Source organism: Rhipicephalus sanguineus, chromosome 5 (genome assembly GCF_013339695.2).
Source record: "Rhipicephalus sanguineus isolate Rsan-2018 chromosome 5, BIME_Rsan_1.4, whole genome shotgun sequence".
NCBI lineage: Eukaryota > Metazoa > Arthropoda > Arachnida > Ixodida > Ixodidae > Rhipicephalus > Rhipicephalus sanguineus.
In genome coordinates this window covers 95,513,350-95,532,849 of record NC_051180.1, presented here as the reverse complement: position 1 = coordinate 95,532,849, position 19,500 = coordinate 95,513,350, and the positions used below count along the sequence as shown (strand labels likewise).

General features: G+C 46.0%; 1 protein-coding gene across 1 annotated transcript; it reads left to right on the top strand.

The window, feature by feature from the left end:
* Positions 1–1,145: 1,145 nt before the first annotated feature.
* On the top strand, positions 1,146–17,060 carry LOC119394013 (ribosomal RNA processing protein 1 homolog B). The gene is made up of 10 exons (XM_037661220.2): positions 1,146–1,395; positions 1,506–1,585; positions 1,674–1,817; positions 4,104–4,298; positions 6,184–6,248; positions 7,749–7,983; positions 8,162–8,259; positions 8,704–10,234; positions 14,191–14,284; positions 16,757–17,060. The coding sequence occupies exons 1-10, from the start codon at positions 1,272–1,274 to the stop codon at positions 16,972–16,974; spliced, it is 2,784 nt and encodes a 927-aa protein (XP_037517148.1). The 5' UTR covers positions 1,146–1,271; the 3' UTR covers positions 16,975–17,060.
* The last annotated feature ends 2,440 nt before the right edge of the window (positions 17,061–19,500 follow it).

Genomic DNA, 19,500 nt, shown 5'->3' with positions numbered 1-19,500 from the left:
CATCCATAGGTAACACAGCGCAAAGAAAACACGGACAAGTAGACAAGTCTGGAAGCTCCATCAGTTTTAGTCCTGTGTCTGCTTGTCCATGTTTCCTTTGCAGCTGTTTACAAACTATGGATACGTATTTGCTTACATATATGATACCAAAATCTCGGTACTATTATACGCGCTGAAGTTTTCACATTTTCACAATAATGGGAAAGGAGTTGGTCATGATTCGGGGGGCCTGGTATTACATACTCGACCGCGCATGTAGTTCTGACAGACCTCCTATGAGTCAGTGCATCTGTGGGTGGAGACGACAATGGCATCCTATTGTGACATGGCAACTTCTGAGAGTCCGATGATTAAGAGTGCAAACTGTAACTGTGTGGATGACTCTGGCTGGCGATGCCATGTTTTGGATAAACATTTAGCTCGTAGCATCGGCCTTGATCGTGAGTCGGGCGAACGTGTTTCAAGAGAGAGCTAACTACGCGTTGTAGGAGCGAACGTCATGTGGGATTGTCATGGCGGTCTTGCACTGTAACCGGTAACCGGAGGCGAAATATTGAGGCGGGTAAGGATGTATCGGGGGAGGCGGGTGCTAGTGAGTCAGACTTGCTGGGGAACTCTTTGCGCTCGTATGATTTCCTGTGTAGTTCTGTGAATTCCGAGGGCCTGCGGTGAATCGCATGCAGTTGTGGGAGGGCGCTACCCAAACCATGTTCAAACCACCCGCCGAATCAGCCGCGCATGTGCAACTGACTTCCTGCTCAACCATTCAACGACAAAAAAAAAAAAAAATGTTCATTTGGTTTTTTAATTTTGTCGTGAATCGCATCTGAAAGGTGAGGATAGTGATGATGCAGAGAAATCTTATTGCGAGGGAGAATTTTTATGCTAATGTTTCCCGAGTTTTTGTTACAGCTCTCAAAGGCTAGGTATTGTACGGCAATCACCACATTGGGAGCCGCAACCGGGTCATGGCAGCTCTCCAATGTTGTAACGCGGTGGAAGTGGTTAATATAATGTTTGTATCCTGCGAAAAGTGATGTCTACAACATATCGATCATGACGTAAGCACGGCTTTTAGCATGCTTTCGGTGCGCAAAAGTATGGCCTTTAAGATGTGTGACTAGTACCTATTTGCGTGTTAGGAGTCATCGCCATGGTCATCGGTTTTTGCCCGCACGTTGCGCACATGGCGATGGCTGTGAGAGTCAGTGTATACTAGCGCATGACATCTTTCGTGACATATCTTGACGCTCTTAATGTAGATTCGCGAAATGCCGGTGTCTCAGGAAGTTCATTTCGCTCATCATTTGGCAGCGAACGAGAAAGTTACTAGAGACCGGGCACTGCGAAAGCTGACAAGATGGATACGCGCGAAGTCTGGACGCCAAGGCATGGGTAATAAGACGTCACATAGTTCTCTCTGTAAAATGTTCTCGGATAGCCTAGTCACTTTCATCGTCTCCGGTGGTAAGTTGGGTGATAATGCTTCTGCTTCGCCTCTTCAGAATTCACCGAAGAGGCACTGATGAAGCTTTGGAAGGGCCTCTTCTTCTGCATGTGGATGTCCGACAAACCGTTTGTTCAGGTAATTCAACACACAAGAGTTTGATCTTCATGTTTAGGAACGGATGAATCTTCCGATGTCTGATATTGCCGTTTTATGACGTTCACAGCAAGAGCTGGCGAACAGCATAGCTGGCCTGGTACAGTGCTTCGCCCGACGGGACCAGTCTTTGATGTTCATGGATGCGTTCTTCAAGACCATGGCCCGCGAATGGTTTGCGATTGACAGGTTTCGCCTGGAGAAGTTCATGATGGTAAGCCACAGCGAAATGACATGTTACCGATCATATCGTTATTTCGGTCTGATCACTGATCCTGTGATGACAAACACGTTTTCGTTACGTAGTGTTTTGCAGCGAAAGCTGTTATGAGATCGCAACAACTGATTCTGGTGGTATAGTTGTCCACCGCCGCCGGTGGCCGTAACCGCTGTCGAGCACAGTGAGAAAAAAAAAAAAAAGCAGGATGATTCGAACACAGGCCCTCTGCGTGGCAGTCGAGTATCCTACCACGGAGCCAAGCCGGTGCTTGAAACTCCTTTCCAAAAAGACCCTTTGCAGGCGTGATGCCGGGCAAGGAGTTAACAGGTGCAGTGTATCATGGTAGAAGATTAAAATAAGAACCAGGCATCACACAGTGCTTATCACATAACGAGTGGGTGGTTTAAAGCTTCCCACCCGTTACAAAGGGCTCAGCCATAATTCGTCGTGATCAGGGAAAGTATAAAAAAAATGCACATAATGCCTTACGTATATGTAACGGGTACTTCGCTTCTCAGAATGATGAGTAATGCCATGTTGGGAACTTCCATACTTTGCAAAATTATGGTGACTTAAGGCATAGTGGGGGTGCCTTGCAACTGTACTTGCAATAGTCACCCCAAGAGAGTTTACCACAGGCTCTAGAAAGGCTGATGCACCAGCTTTCACAGTGACTCTGCTGAGTGTTCCACACAGGCCTCTTGTTTTTTCTATGTCAATGTGTTACTACCAGATCTCCCTGTGCGTGAGATGTACAATGACAGTCACACAGAGATTTCACTTATGTTGTCACAACAGGTGTCGATCCAACGAGCTTACAAAGCCAGTGTGCTTGATGCAACTGTTGCTTGCAACGTAACAGTTGTTCTCAAGTTCATCCAGTGCTGGTGTCACATAATCACTTTCCATCTTGACGGGGCCTAATATGGGTCGAATCTGTTGATCATGATTGGCTTGTTTCCGGAAGCTGCAAAAAGAGCCAAATGAGAAATTAGACCTCGATCAGGATCAAAAGTGCAGTTTCACCAGTATTGTACAGGTGTCACATGGTGCAATTCCAATAGCGATCGAGCCCAATCGAGGTCGTTTTTGTTTATCGCTATTGGCTCATTGGTGCAAGATACGGAAAGGAGCCAGTCGAGACTGAGAGTGCCCGCGTTACAACAATATAGATGGCTTGCACATGACGTCATGGACGCAGCTTCTGAAAAGAACTGGGACTCCATGATGGCAGCTTTGATGACAAACAGGTTGCGTATATGTGAAAAATCGCAGGAAAGTGTCCGCGTAAATAATGAAAAAGATCTCCATGTGATATTTTGATAACATTAATGTTATCAAAATGTGGCATCGGAAACGTCGTGTCCGCACATGCTGGTGCTCCAACACGGAGCTTTCAGTGACGTCGATATATATATAGCTAAATGAAGCTTGAAGTACAAACTTGTACAAGTGATTTTTTGTGCGATTAAGATCACTGTAGCTCGAGCCTGTTGCTTGGTTGTGCAATTCTATACAAGTGACAGCTGTAAACTATGTGACAGCACGTTTGGCTTCGTCACTTGCTGATGTTAGAAAAGTGTTCTTACGAGTGCGAAAAATTGTGGCCGACAGATGTGGCACAACCTCATTGCATGCCCAAACGGTGTAATTTCGGACATCGAACAGCAACACTGTGCCATGCACAGCAGACTACTTCACATAAATATCAAATGTTGCTATTATGGCACACTCTCACTTTACACTGCAGCCGGTCTGAGTGCATAAAACTTCTGCCTACAGTTTTGTCACAACCCTTTAGCATGCTCATCTGGTGTGATTTGGGGGATCAAGTGGTTGTATACATCGCCACCAGAACACGATTTAGAGCTGTCACTACAAAGTCTCAGTGATAGCACTTCAGTGGGACTTTTTAGAGTGCAGCTCTTAAGTGCCCATTCATGGGTTTCATATCGTCCTCTTGCATAAGCAAGCAAACACAGAGCACAGTGGAGATTGAATTCAAAATGAGAACATTTGCTGTGAATGCAGCTTGAAACAGTGCAGCACATGAAAGAAAAGAAAATGCGACACACACGAAGAGACTGGAGAGTGCTAATGTGTGCATCTTTAAAGGAACACTAAAGAGAAATCTTTTTTTCTTAGTGCCACTTTCAACAGCTGCATTACTTTGGAGCTATTGAATTAATAGCTTACTGGTGTATGTATCCACCCCCTGTTAATCATCTCCTACAAGGGTCAAAGCTCTCATGTTGTGCTGCTTATTCCATTCACTTACAGCTAGTTAGGCGATGCTTCCGTCAGGGTGTTGCATTCTCCTATGGAGATGCATGGAGCAATGAAAACATCACGGCTTTCTGCGACATGCTTCAGTCAACTGCCCTGTGCCCTAACAGCCAAGAAATCCCACTTGGCCTGAGGTTGCACGTCGTTGATGTTTTCCTTCAAGAACTTGCTAGAATGCACGGAGGAGAGGTGAGAAACTTTTTCTAGTTTTGTCTTTTAAAAAAATCCCTGAAGCACCTTCCTATCTATTCATAGAGTGACCTTTCTTTTGGATTGATTGCCTCACAACTCGTGCTGCAAAAATCTTTGATATCTGACAATTATGAATGGAATATTGCACTATCTAAGCGACCTGCTCTGTTTTTATCCCCGTGAGCATAATAAAATATGCTCAATGGCTGGTGGCAAGGCCCCATGTGCTGCGTTTGTACCTAAACTTTATTCAGATTGTTGTTTATAACTACTATTGAATATTACTTCAGAAACAGTGCCTAAAATAACGAATATATGTTGTGCTGCTGACTTGGGAATCACCATTACCGTAATTTTCAAAGTACACTCCTTCCCATGTGGCAGCGTGTCGCCGAATGTACACTCTGTGCACTTGCGCACTCACTCAAAGTGCACTTAAGTTTGCCTGTGTGACAGTGGTACGTAAGTGTGCTTGACAATTTTTGCATACCTACATCATGTTCCCATCAAGTCTGATTTATGAGGTCTTATAGTATAAGCACTAAGATGCTTAATGATTGCATTGGCATGTCTGTGGCTGTGGCTATTCGACACCTTGGGGAAAGTAAATAAAAGCATGTGACAGCTTTTCCAGGCGATAACGCACTCCCTAGGGAATCGGCAAGATCATGCAGTGACTGTACTGACTCCCACTTCTTGAAAGGACTGTGCTCACTCAATCCTGCTAATGTTTGCTTCACCAAATACCGCACAAAATGGTTTATGACATAGTGCGCATTTTATTTTGCCACCTCACCTCACTCCATCACTACAGTTTAAACTGTAGTTCCCTCTTTTCTATAATGTTAATTTATCTTAATCCTTGTGATTTGTGTTAAAGGACCCCTGACAGCGAAATTTTTGTTGGTGACTTTTTTGCTGTAATTTGTAGCTTTGTGTCTGGTAATCTCTAAATTAAATCGTAGATGCTCTAGCGTATCGTACAACTAATTCTAGCGTAGTTAATTGTGACCATTTCAGCATCACTTCAAAACGCCCGCCTAAAAACCACAAGGAACTGGCGCCCCATGCGGGGGAGCGTCAAAGACCACGTGCACTCAAGCTGTGGTGACGTTGACAGCGCGGTTTTCAAATCGGGGCCCCGCGCGCGGTAGAGATTGAAAGTATGTGGGTGCCTCGGTATGGGTTAAACCTGTTAAGCGCTTGTCCCCTCACGAAAACTACCTCGAGAGCAGCCCGACAACAGAGCCAGAGGGGTGCGGAACAAATGGCCTCGCCGGGTGCCAGTTGTCGTATTGTGCACGTGCGCCCCGCAAACCTTCTGTGACGTCCACAGTACTTGCTTTACTCGTGGAACGTCACACGGGGCCTCTATCTACGTCATACCAGGATGTCGCAAGGTGCAGCCAACTCAAGTGAGCACTCACGCTTACTTTAAAACCAAATTAAGATATCTTAAAGGCAACGCTCGTCACTAATAATCGGTCAGATGTGCCCCCGTATACAGGAAAGGCAAACAACACAAAAATCTCGAGGTTTCAATTTTGGTGTCAGGGGTCCTTTAATGTGCAGTGATGTAGTCACTTTGTGTTCTGTAAAAACTTGCATTTGCAACGTGAGCAATGTTTAAAAATGAAGGTACAATGCCAGAAGTGGGCCTTAGTTGAAAGCATGCACAAAAGCTCCCGAAATAATTTTCAAGCTTTATTTTTATTTATTTAGATACTGACTTATGACTTCTTATAAGAACAGTCATTGTATCCCATTTAGCCTCGTCTTCTTTTATTGCCATGGTGCATTGAATTTAATACTTGCAACTTCACTCTTCACACAGCGACATTATATTCCATGTGAAATGAAAACTGGGTTTTCTCTGTTCCAGTTGACTCCTGAGCAAGCCACATTATTCCTCCAACCTTTCTTTGACATATTGATGCACTCAAATGAGTAAGTTGAGCTAGAGCTGGTTTTTGTCATAGTGTTTTTCTTTTTGCAAGTTGTGAGACATTGGACAACACCTTTCTTCTACCCGCCATGGTGGTCTAGTGGTTATGTACTCGACTGCTGACCCGAAGGTGGCAGGATCGAATCCCGGCTATGCAGCTAACAAAGCCGAACTTTGCTCGCGTCATTGCTGCCTCGCTGAAGAAAGCACGCGCTGCAACCGTCTGCTGGGCGAGGTGGGGTTGGAAAAGAGTAGGCACGTTACGTCACATACACAGGTGCACATACACAGGTGCAAACACGTGCTTTAACACACGTGATTCCGGAATCGGCTACCAATTTTAAAATTCGTTTTCTAAAAACTAAATGACTTACAGTTGTGTATTTTGGCACATATCATGAGGGTACCAAAGAGAACATATATGTTGAAAGTTTAATTGAAATCGGTGAGTATTGAAAAATCCCCAGAGTTCCCCTTTAAATGGAACAAGTGCTTCTAGAAAGATTGGTTTCATACTGGTATTCTGCACCCCTGCTCATCTCTCAGTAAATGAAACTGCTCTTAAACGAAAAATTTTTTGCTGGTCCATTCAGGTTCTGTTTAATGATAGTCTACTGTATCACCTGTGCCCTGCAGTGCTTTTACTGCTGTGTGTGATCGCAACTGTAACACATGATTATAGTGTCTGGCAGTACTGCTTGGCAAAGGTTAACTTGTTAACTTGCTCCCGTGGTGTAGCATAGCACCATGGCACAAGGATGTCTTCTTCACATTGCACTCTTATGGTATTAGAGCTACCATTGGGAATATCTGCCACCCCTTGTTTCACAGCGTGATCTCTTAGCTGCTGAAAAACTGTCGCCCGCATCTTCCCACTGGGGGGACTCGAGTAAATGCATCGCAGAGTGGTGGGGGCATCGCGTGAATGTTGCGTAATTGGGTATGGTTTGGGAATGCTTAATTGTTACACGATGCGCGCGCCAACGACGACTTGAACGGCTCCAGCGTGCACGAAGTTCCGGGTCCACAGCTCGCTTCAAATGTTTGCGTTCAGCGTCGTATGCCCGTCTCTTCGCAGCCTTGTCTTCTGCGTTGCTTGCTGTTGTTGACGCCGACGACGGTGAGGGTGGGGTAACGTTGCCTTCAACGAGTGGTGGGGCACTGATTGAAGGTACTGTTGCTTCCATCGCATCTACTCGAGTCAAGCAAAGCGTCAAGTCAAGCGAAAGCCAAGTAAAGACGCCCTTGACTGAATTCCGAACGCGTGCTCCGCCGCTTATTTACACACCGCCCGCGTTCGAGGCAGAGGAGGGAGGGACGGAGAGGAGGGAGGGAGAGGAGAGACTAGCTGCCGGCACGAGACGAGCCGAGCATGCGCAGTGGGGGTGTGGACGGCGCCGCCGACGCCGCAGGTGCGACTAAGAAATGCTCCGCATTTAAAACTGTCTGTTGCGCACTGTAGATGCCAGCCTTTTTTTTTATTGTACCTGTCACACTCGCAGTCGAACACTCCTGGATGCGGTGCGGAAGAACATCTTCTTCCTGCTGTTAGACTTGGACCGGGAAGCTGCTGAGCTGGGTGTGGATCCCAGCACCGTGAAGATCAGAGGCTGCAATGGCACAACAGGGGACGATGACTCGGCAGAAGAAGAGGAGGAGGAGGAAGAGGACATGTACGATGAGCACGGCAGGGTGCTTGAGAAAGGAGAGACCTGCCAGGACCTTCCTGCAATTCCCGTGAGTTGCATTTTAATTGTGAAGCATTTCTTGGTGAACCAAAGGAAATTTGACCGCATTGAAAAGTATACACTGAGAAGATTAGTAACCCAGTGAATAGATTTTTTCCTTCTTGGAACGTTTTCGTTTCTGTGTTATCAAGCTTCCTTTTAATACTGCTTGGATTTTATTTTTGCAGTTTGACTACAGCATCATTGCTGACAGGCTTTTCGATATGCTCAAGGAAGCCAATCTGAAACCGTTCAACCGTAGCCTGATCACCAGAATGGTGAAGAAGTGAGTGTGTTTTTGACCTGTGATCTCGTAGCATTGATCTGAACATTCTTTTTGCTGACATGCTATTAGCTATACTAGAAAACAATGGAACATTTTTGACAGTTTCTGTTTTAAAAAAGCCATGACACGGTTTATGTCTCTTTATCAGCGCAGCTGAGATTAGAGGAATGAATGCAGTCAGTCACATGAGAAACTGAGCTCTAAATGCACATTTTAACTCGACATTTAAATGTTGATATCACAGTGGATGTAATTCTTGGTACACTGACTTCTCTATAAATTTGTCATTCTTTTCCATCTTCTTTTTTGCTTGTGGAACAGTTTGATTAGTGTTTTATTTCTTTCATTGATACTTTTTTTTCTTCAATCTGTAAACTGTCCTTGCCTGCATGTTTTGTTCAGCTGCATTTCTGTATGCCTCCTAATGCACATTGTCCTTTTTAGATTCCGTGCAGTTCTCAAGGAAGGCCTCGTTAGGCCTCCAGTGGAGGAGACTATTGAGGAGCCCATCACAGAGGACGACATTGACGCCGCCGCCAGCAAGCTTGAGGAAGAGCTCGAGGAAGAGCTTGAGGAGGACCGCGACGAAGTGCTCAAGCTTAAAAAGGAGCGGAAGAAGCGAAAACCCAAGTTCGGCTTTGACAGCTCCAGTGGCGCATACGAGTACATTTTTAATGACAGTGGCGACTCTGAAGACGACAAAGGGTTAGGGAAAAAAACGGGGCGAAATAAAAAGCGACCAAAAGAGAAGCACCTTAAAAGAAAAGCCAGAGTAGCAGACTCTGATGAAGATACCGACACATGTGATTCTGATGATAACGATTCGCACAATGTAAGAATTGCAGGCAGAAAGCGGAAGCGCAGTGCAGGGCTTCCTAGAAATGCTGAGAAAGGGAGGAGCACTGAATGCGCTTCCAAAGGAGCCGAGAGCAGTCTGCCTCCCAAAAAGAAACAGCGAAAACTGAAGCCAAGGAAGCCTAACAGTAGTTTAGCCAATGCAGATGGGACAGTGCAGGATGGAGCGAAGTTGAATTTGTTCGACAGTGACACAAAAGCCAATGATGGAGAGCCTCAGAAAGGTTCTACTTTAGTGAGGAAAGCTGTTCCGGTTGCCAGAGCAAAGAACGCTGCCTTCACTTCAAAGAAGGCTGACCAGCTAACGCTGGGGAAGGCAGCGCAGAAGGAGTCACTATGCGAAGAAAAACCGACCGGCACCGTGGGTGGCACAGCAGAGCAGCAAAGAAAAATGGAGAAAGTACTGAGGCGGCGGCAAGCGAGAAAGGAAAAGAAGGAGCGAAGGCTCGCTGCACTTGCCAAGGGCTTTCACGTAACACCACTTCCAGCGAAAGCCAGTGAAGCTAAGAAGGCAACCATGCCAGTCGCATCCACGAGTCTCGTTACCCGAACTGGCAAAGCAACAGACTCTACAGAGTCATCCCGGTTGTCTCTGCCACGGGTAGAAGATGTCGCGTCTATGGTGCCAGTGAAACATCACGTTGTTGCTGGAACTGAAATTTTACCTGGTACACCATCTAAGAGCCCGAAGAATAAGGTTGAAGGAGACAGCGCAAAAGCACTTCGTCAGACATCTCAAGCTAACGGAGGAGTGATCGGGCAAGCGAAGTCACCTTCACAAGGTAATACGGAGGTGTTGACGAAACCTCGCTCACCAGGGAAAAGCGGCACAAGTGTGACAAAGGTACCGGTTTCGCCGCTGAGCAAGAACCTCAAAGCAGCCAAGTTGCCTCCGTTGGCTGTACAGAATAACGCTGGAGCAGGAGCATCACTTCAAGGTCAGCGGCTAATGGGCAAAGGGTTCACGTCGACCGTGTCAGCATTGCAAAATGGCACAGAAACGAAGGAATCTAGTGACAGTGCTTCAGTCGAAAAGCTGCCGCGCACACCTAAAGCCAGCAATCCAGCGGCACCAGCCTTTCGCAAGTGCTTCACTGAAACGAAAGCTAAAGGAGCTAAGGTATTTTAGCAATTCCATTTGTTTATTCTCTCTCTTTTATGTCCATTGTCTGAAGTAGAATTTCACTCGGCTCTCTACGTATATAACAAGGTAATGTTCCTTCTGTCTTAGTTTGGTGTGATAATAAGGTACTTGATCACAGCCCTGGGAAACATTCAATTGGACAATGTACAGTCACGATCATAAATTTGAAGACCATGCGATTACGTGGCAGTGTGCATGTGCGCGCCGTCTAACAGCTCGTTGCCTGCTCTCGAGAGCCTCGTAGTGCGCATGCGCAGCCATTCTATCTCGCTGGCCTGCTTGCTCGCCTTCCGCATGCCGGCGCGCGGGCCGATTATCGGAATATGGGGCTGCCGCCACCAGCAGTACTTTATCATGAAGCAGTGGCGCGGCAGCCTTGAACTCCTTCGTCCAATCTCGGTGCTGTTTCCGAACTACATAAAATTGAAACGTTCCAGGCACAGATTGCTATCGCTGGCAGAATGTTGCATTCGAAAAAGCAGTAGCCGTTCGCTCAAACATGCTCACGTATTTTCACCGTGTCATCGCCTCTCCCTATTGGCGAAAAACTCTCTTTGAAAAGTCACACACAGCGAAAGGTATACAATAAATTTCGCGTATTGCTGGTTCGTCTTCCACAAGCGTGCCGCCACGAGTGCCATTCGAGGAAAGAAAGCGAATAGTAGAGTTACTTGTCGAGGGCCTACCACAACACCATATCTGCGATCTGTTAAACAGATCTTGGCGGGCAACAAACAGATCTCGGGGAGCCCATATAACAACATATATAAAGCACTCCCTTGAAGAAGCATGGCAAAATGTTGCCTGCTGGGCAGACGCCTCAACCTCCGTTGGTAGGAGACACTTCCATTTAACGCGAAACAGCCGATCGAGTGTGCGCTGTGGCGCCGTGGCTGCTCTGCCGTCAGCATTGGCAGCAGCGATCGCTAATTCCGATAATTGGCCAGCGAGCCGGCGTGCAGCAAGCGAGGAAGCAGGCCAGCGAGATAGAATGGCCGCGCATGCGCACTCCGAGGCTCTCGACAGCAGGCAACGAGTTGTTAGACGGCGCGCGCATGCACACTGCCACGTGATCACGTGGTCTCCAAACTTATGATCGCGACTGTACATTGTTTTTAGCACCTGAGACTGGGGTTGGGAGCGTCTAAAAAAATATGCGAGAACTGTAGTGGGATAAAAAGTGGTACAGTAAAAGCTCGTTAATTCGGATTTCACGGGACCGGAAAAAATGTCCGAATTAACCGAATGCCAAATTAACGAATGAACAGGAAAAACAACATTAAAATCAAATTGTAGAAGCATACCTTTATTTGCTGAAGTATTTTGTAATGGTCGTCTGCGTTTTCACGCAGATTCCGGCTTACATTACAATTTTTCTTAACTTTTTCAAATGGCCAACAGCACGCAAACTGTCGGAAGTGCTCAGGCAAACGCCCTCTAATATCAAAAGCGCCTCCGAGACTTCCCGTGAGGTGGGATGAGGTCGCGACATCATTAATAATTTCTTGATCGGGCAGGAGACCAGTCGTGGCGACACAATCATCAATCGCGATGTAGTCCTGAAGGGTCATATCTGTGGGAAGGACAGCATCGAAGGTCGGGCAGTCACCGTCGGTGGACTCGGCTGACACCTCGTCGATGCCACCGTCGGCTACTGCCGCATGCTCGGGCCTCACATGTAAACACGGTCACAACGGGAAAAAACAAGAACTCCGCAAGAAGAGACGGTGCCGACACAACACAAGGGAAAATGGTGTTGGAGGCGCAGTGGAGCGAAGAAAGAAGACGCCGACGTTCGGTGACGCCGCGATCGCCCCCACTAGTTGATGACGATGGTGATGTCACTCAAGTTTCGGTTTCGCCCCAGTGGTGCCAGCGCTGCTTTACCACACATTTGTGTAGCGGCAGCCGTCAGAATTTGTCTGAATTAAGCGGTGCGGAGCCCAATTCTGACGAATTAACGAAGGTTTGGTCCCATAGATTAACATGCACTTTGGCAGGGACCAATAGAGCTGTCCGAATTATCCGAATTTCCGAATTAACGGGTGTCGAATTAACGAGCTTTTACTGCCGTCAGCATTGGCGGCAGTGATCGCTAATTCCAATAATTGGCCAGCGAGCCGGCGTGCAGCAAGCGAGGAAGCAGGCCAGCGAGATAGAATGGCCGCGCATGCGCACTCCGAGGCTCTCGACAGCAGGCAACGAGTCGTTAGACGGCGCGCGCATGCACACTGCCACGTGATCACGTGGTCTCCAAACTTATGATCACGACTGTACATTGTTTTTAGCACCTGTAGACTGGGGTTGGGAGCGTCTAAAAAAATATGCGAGAACTGTAGTGGGATAAAAAGTGGTATTTACTTATTTCTGTTATAAAGATGGTGCTTACTGCAACCAGGTCCCACTCATTGCATTTTACTAATTTATTTTAGCAGCAAGTACTAGTGTAATGGGTTACTGATATGGCTGCTTCTTACAGAATTAACGTGTTTGTTATAGCCTGTGGATTCAACTATCTCGACACAGCACCTTTACTTGTGCCTTCAAGGGCGTCCGCAGAACTTTTTCCAGGGGGGTGCATCAGCAGAGGGTGGGGGAAGGGGAGGGGGGCATACAGCATAGGTAGCTTTTGTTTCATTGTCGTGACATGACCGGCAAGATTAGTCCATAGCAGTATGTAACGTGCAAAGTTGGCTGGTAATCCTGAATGATGTTTCACGCGGATATGCGGGACTGGAGCGTGCTAATCAAGCGGTGTAGCTTACTGCTACTGCATAGAGAATTATTATCCTAAATTCCAGGGGGGGGGGGCAGCTGCCCCCCCTTGCACCCCCCTCCGGACGCCCATGTGTGCCTTCTAGTTTACCGCCAACTTGTCCTATTGCCCCCATTGTCTTCTTGAGTTATGTTAAGGTCTGGAGAGAGCGCATCGTATGGTACAGGCGAAGCATTGTCATTGTGAAGATAGAGTGCTAGCAACTTGCAGCTCGTGTACCCCCTTGTGCCCAACAATAGTCAAATTTAGTGTTTTAATGTGTGTCACCAATCTTGAATTCCAAGGCCAGCTTGCCACAACCAAACAATTTTCAGGTAGAGCACCTGCTTTCATTATAGAGCTGTGCCTCTGAACTCATACTTAAAACACCCGACTGGAGCAAGAAAGCAATAGTTCATGAGTTGAACTGGTTTCACAGTTGCCAAGTAAAGAAGAGCTCTATACCATCCCAATCTTCATAGCCCTTGGAACAATCTTGCTCCTAAAAAAAAGAGCAAGAAGCATTTATCCATAAGTTTCCTCACCAATTCGAGGAAAGGCACTACATTTAGTAGGAATGTTTTTTAATTCATGCTCATTCTGTTGCTAAGTTGCTGAATTAACATGTGTGCTGCTAGGCTGAGAACATAATGCAATTATTTTTGTGCTAGGAGTTTTGACACAACAGAATTCATTAAGCAAAACTCTTAAATATGTGACTCATTTAAAGGCACAGTAAAGTGAAAATTTTGAGCTGAAATCTCGGAGTGTGACGTCACGGATTTCAAAGTGTATTTTTCGTATTTAGGCCTCATTGGCTCAATGAAATTTCCTGAAACTTGGTAGGTTAAGTCTCTGTTACCCTCAGAGGACAGTGTACTCCATTTCTGCAGATAGGGAACTACGTAGGCCCTATGTTGTGGGAATTTGAAGGTGGCGTTGCCACCCACATTGTCTTCTTGCGTGTTTTCTCGTTTACTGCACATCTTGCTGCAAGCATGGTGATTTTGGTATTGTGAAGGAGTATTTTTCTGATTTGAGAAAAATTGGTTTTCTCAGTGCCCAGTATACAGTCACACCCAATGCTGCATTACACTCATCATAAAGAGAGACAATTGCGGTGCCAAATTGCTTGTTCATTTTGCTGCAGACATTGATGCCTAAACACTGCTTGCAGTTCACAATATTTTCAACACCACCTGCAATGCTGTCTTCAACCCCTCAGGAAGAAAAGAGGGTGATCTTCGCGTTGTCCAAAAACAAAGCACAAGGTGAGCATCTCTCATTATCGTAGCATTTTAATAGTTGTCATTGACAGTGATATTATTGTTGTCAAGAGACACGTGACTTGCTTTCCTCTTTTTTTGTGTTCAGCTCACATTAAAAGGCCAGTAAACAACCCCAGGGTCCAGTATTTGTAATGAAGAGATAACTGAGCACTTGTGTGATCTGAAGAACTGAACGTGCTGCCGCTAGAACTTTACAAAAAGATGCTGTAACGTGGAAGTTATGGGGGATAGAACAACCATTTCTTGGCCGCTTTGACTGGTTTGGGCCTCTCGCTCGGCCTTCCTACCCTTCTCTGCTGTGAAGAGCGGTAGGCACAGCCTGTCGTCGTGACTGCATCCAATTTGAAACTTAGTACGATGTCAGCGACTTATGTCATCGGCGCGCACACGATCGCCTTCTCGGCTGTGACAACACGATACAGTATAACCTCCAAAAATGAAACCAAAACTGGCTGCAGAAAAACTAGTATACTTAATTATACAGGGTGCCCTGTTGCTCGTAAGTACTTCTACTGCTTCCCTGTTGCCCGTAAGTACTTTTTATTGCGACAGCATTTATATGGACACTCCAGACGCATTTTCTCCGTTACTGTGATTTTTCGTATAAGGTTCAAATAGACAATATCGCCTGTGTATCGTATGCTCTATATTCGAGTGAAAGCATACAAGGACTGCCGACAATTGTGGCCCAAGCAGAGGGGAAACGTGCTAGCTGTCTCCATAGCACGAAAGGCGCATGGAGGGGTTGCCAGATGGTAGGGCTGCGTGGCTGCGGCAGAAACTGTGCCCTTTGAATGGCCATGCGTGGTTGCGCGCGCCATATTTTACAGGGACTCAGTACATGGCTCATATCTTTGTACGTGTTGTGTTCCCACCGCAAAGTTTATGTTGATGCCATAGACAGCATGAAGGTTGCTCCACTCGCTGCAGGCCGTGTTTCGTTATGCCAGTGTTTTGTTGAGTTACACCAGGTCTCAAGTTAAAGGAGCGAGCTGCTAGCCTTTCTTCGTATAACATTCTAATTTGTTGCTATTGCATTCAGCGCTTCCCTTGTGGCGAAACAGGCTTTTTCTATAGTGCTGAGGCCCTGGACATTTGTTTAATGCTGACGAAGTATAGTTAAAAAACTTGTCAGTACTCCTTTAATAGACATTGTTGTGACCACAAATGGATTACTTATATCGCTAAGTGGCTTTGGCACAACTGTCCAACTGTAACTGATGGTATAAGAGCCATTATTATTATACATATAGGAAAAAAAGAAAGGACTTGGCTCTCGTTGTGCATTTTAAGTGGAAATTTTGCTCTGGAGTAGTTACCTAAACTATCTTTGGTTGGGACTGCCGAAGCGCACGTGCGAGTACAAAACCATGCGGAACAAGCCCCCGACTTATTTCAGGCTTTTGCAGTACAAAACTCTCGGTGCTTGCGGTATACACATAATTATGGCCTTTGAGAAATTGAATTCCATTGCTTCGAGAACCGTATATATTTGTGCAATGGCCAAACCCAGAACTTTGTTAAAAGATCACCCCCAAAAAGATAGATAACTTTATTGTACACCGAGGGAGAAGAACCGGGTTTTACCCCGACCCCCCTGCGGGCTGCTCCCACGTTGGAACAGGCAGGGAGTACCTGCACGCGGCATTGTGGACCCCTTGGATTGCCCGAAGTTCCGCCATCAAAAGTACGAATCGTCATCGCCCCCAGAAATATATCTAAGAATTGCCCTTGTATTAGCCACACCCTTGATTTTTGAGGTCTGTAGTGTTATCTGTTGTGCACTGCGAGAATTATGAAGCATCTTTTTTTCAAAACACCTGACTGGCTGCTTGGAAGTTCCAAATTGATGAAATATGTGTGCCACAATGTAGCTCCCAAGAAGGTGCACTCAGAAAAACAAATGCACAGAGGTCCCCTTTCCGAGGCTAGCACAGCATGTTCCCCGAAAATAAAAGACTTACTTCTGCAGCACCTAACAGACACAGAGCGACGTCCACACTATTTCGACGATGATGCTGCGCGTGAAAGCGCTCGGCATCGCATCAGAAAAAGGCAATCCGGTTAGAATGTTTAAAGCCAGCAATGGATAGATCCGGCACTTCATAAAGTGAAAGAACTTTTCTCTCCACCGTCATACGACGACGTGGTTTAACTGTGTTATAAGAAAGTTTGAATCAAATATGAATTTCCTACCACATTAAATGTGTTCGAATTTTGCTAGGCTTGTGTGGGACACGTACGGTTTTACATGCAGTGCATTATTTAACATTAAAAAATTTTGGTGCCATGGTCCCTGAAATGCAATATTGGAGTGTAGCAATGCCTGCACCTAAGTGGTAAAAGGCAGCTCATCGCTAAGTCTAGGGATCCGTAATCAAGTTGCCTCTGTGCTAAGCGTAGAACTTTCTAATTTCTGCTTTGCATTTACATTGTGTTCTTGTTTTCCCATAGATCCAAGGGAGTACTTCGAGATGCTGAAGAACAGCCCCGAGATTCCATTCGACGCGTCCAAGAAGCCTGCTCAGGGTGTTCTGAAGGCACGGCTCTCCCTGCCATCCAGTACACCTGTTTCGTCTGCAAAGAAGCGTGTCAGGGCATCTGATGTCTTTGAATCTAATGATAGTCATTTGTTCCGCAAAAAGCGTCCCAGTGCATCAGATTTCTTCTAGGATGTGAGAAGAAACTCAACCAGTCAGCTAGTTCCATACATCATGTTTCATTTCTGGCACAAAATAAATGTTCTGTATATTAACACGCTACTTTACCTTTTGCTCGTGGGGCAGGAGGGTGTGTCCAGCGATGTGATGTAGAGCGATGCTTGCACAAGGATGCATTCATTACATTTTAGACCTCGCATATAAATGATATGCCAGTTTACCATAAAAATTGGCTACACTCGGCCAATACATAAATAAAGTCACAATTTTAAAACATTATCGTGAAAGTGTTTATGCTTCAGCATGTAGAGATCCGTATCGCCATTTTAGTGCACTGAAGAACACAGGATGAAAAGGAACTATAAACACACAATGCATGCTGTGTTTGCACCTTTCGTCTCCGTCTTATATGCTCCTGTGCACTAAAAAAGCGATATAGGTTATACCATGCTTATTGCAGACATTAATGTGCCTAAAATGAAAATTTAGGTCTCTGCTTGAGGTGTGCAAAGCCTACATTTTTAATACACAGAAGTCTGCTGCCATTAATAATCACACTATGGTGTCATGATTATTAAGCAAAAATGCAACATCCTTGATCGCGCTGCATGTAAACAAATCAAAATGAATACATTGGCAAAAAATATAAAGATTGGGGATGGGCGAATATTCAGGAACTTCTAATATTTGAACGAATATTGTAGTATTCAAATTCGCTTCGACACAAATTTAGATTATTAGAAATTTCGAAGTACTATTCAAAATGAATGAATACCACATGTATATTTCAGCGCATATAAGCCCCCTGTAAGGGTGGTTGCACTGCAGCGTGGGGGTGCTGTACCATGAAACTACTCTCCAGGCGAAATCCGCGCTCGCCAGCTGCCACTCTCAGGTTAAATGTATATATTGTTGCGGGGTGAGACTATACAAAAGGAAGAAAGAAATATATTGAAAAATGTACACACAGTCCTTCAGCCAAAATGGCGGAGCTGCAACAACGCGAGCGCTATCCAGATCCTCTTCTTCATCACCTCGATGGAGCATTCCTTCTTGTACATCATGGCTTGCAACAATATTACCTTCTCCCCAATTATTTTTCAAGTTTAAAAGCCTGTTGTACGGGCTTATATGCACTAAGCTTAGTAATTTTTAAAATGTAACATATTGTTCCAGTTGTAACTTGCACCATTCAAAGTTGCTGTCATTTCACTTCGAACCGAAAAAGTGACATTCACACATGCCTAATTCCAATTCTTAAAAATATTGTGCAAGGCAGTTGGGTCACGACAAAAATGCAAATTTTTCGTAACATGTGATGTGTACTATTCGAACTGTTCGATTGGAAATTATTAGACCAAATCACTACTGTATTCGCTTCGAACCTCAAACTTACTATTCGCCCATCCCTAATAAAGACTACATATGCATAGAATGGCCTTGCATCCGACAAGACCACCGGATTATGATTTGTGGCTCTATGGGCCCCACCATAGAGCATTGTTGATGTATATAGCGGAAGCCGGCCTCTACCAGTATATTTAACTATGTATGCCATTGGGCAAACTCTCGAAATTAAAAAAACCCGCATTTCCCCGAAGGGGAGTATGAGGAAGTGCGAAGCACGGGGTGATGCTATGAGGGGGCGCGCGCGACTAAACTGCAGAGCCGAGCGAAGGAGACGGCAGCGAAAGAGCACGCGCCAGCCGACCCACGGAGGTCTGGCCGTTTTTAAGTGCAGCACTTTTACTGATGATGATGATCTGTCTTCCGAACTCGTTCCAAAGAACCCGCAACGCGTTCAACTTGTTGGCGGCGTTGCGCACGCCCGAGATGGGGCTCAGGTTGTTGTCGAACCACAGTCGATCGCACACCGCGCAGCTATATCCGAAGCTGCGGTCCAGGAAGTCTCGCTTGAAGCGCGCGTCCGGCCGATCAAATTCGAGGGCCCGCGCTCGCTCACGCATCGCGCGTCCCCGCGCCAGATCGGCTTCGGGGTGCTCGGCTCGCTTCGCACGCTTTCGTTCGGCGTCTCGCCGCCGGCCTTCATCACCACAGGCAATGCGCGGGGCGCGCGCAGCCACGGAGCGGAGGGCAGAGCGCGCGCAGTCACGTGGGGCGTGACGTCGCTGCGCCGTTGCTACAGACGCTCCTCGCGCCGTTGCTATGGGACCAGTATATTTAACTATGTATGCCATTGGGCAAACTCTCGAAATTAAAAAAAAAAAAATAACGGATCTTGAACTCATTGGTATCGGGCCACATTGCAGCATCTATTGTCTAAAAGCCATGTTCCCCTTTTTTTAAAGTGAGACATTGCTGAGAGATACAGTAAGCTGTGCTTAATTTAGTTTAAAACGCACATAACATTGTAAAGGTTCAAATGGTGGATCTTCGTGACAGAAGCTTAATGACAGATATCGGCAACTGGTGTCCCTCAGCACAGACTTTGTTGTGTCAACGTTATGCGTAAAAAGAACAGATACTTGGGAGAGTTTTAAGGATCTATGATGGTACTTAGAAGCACGAAACACACAA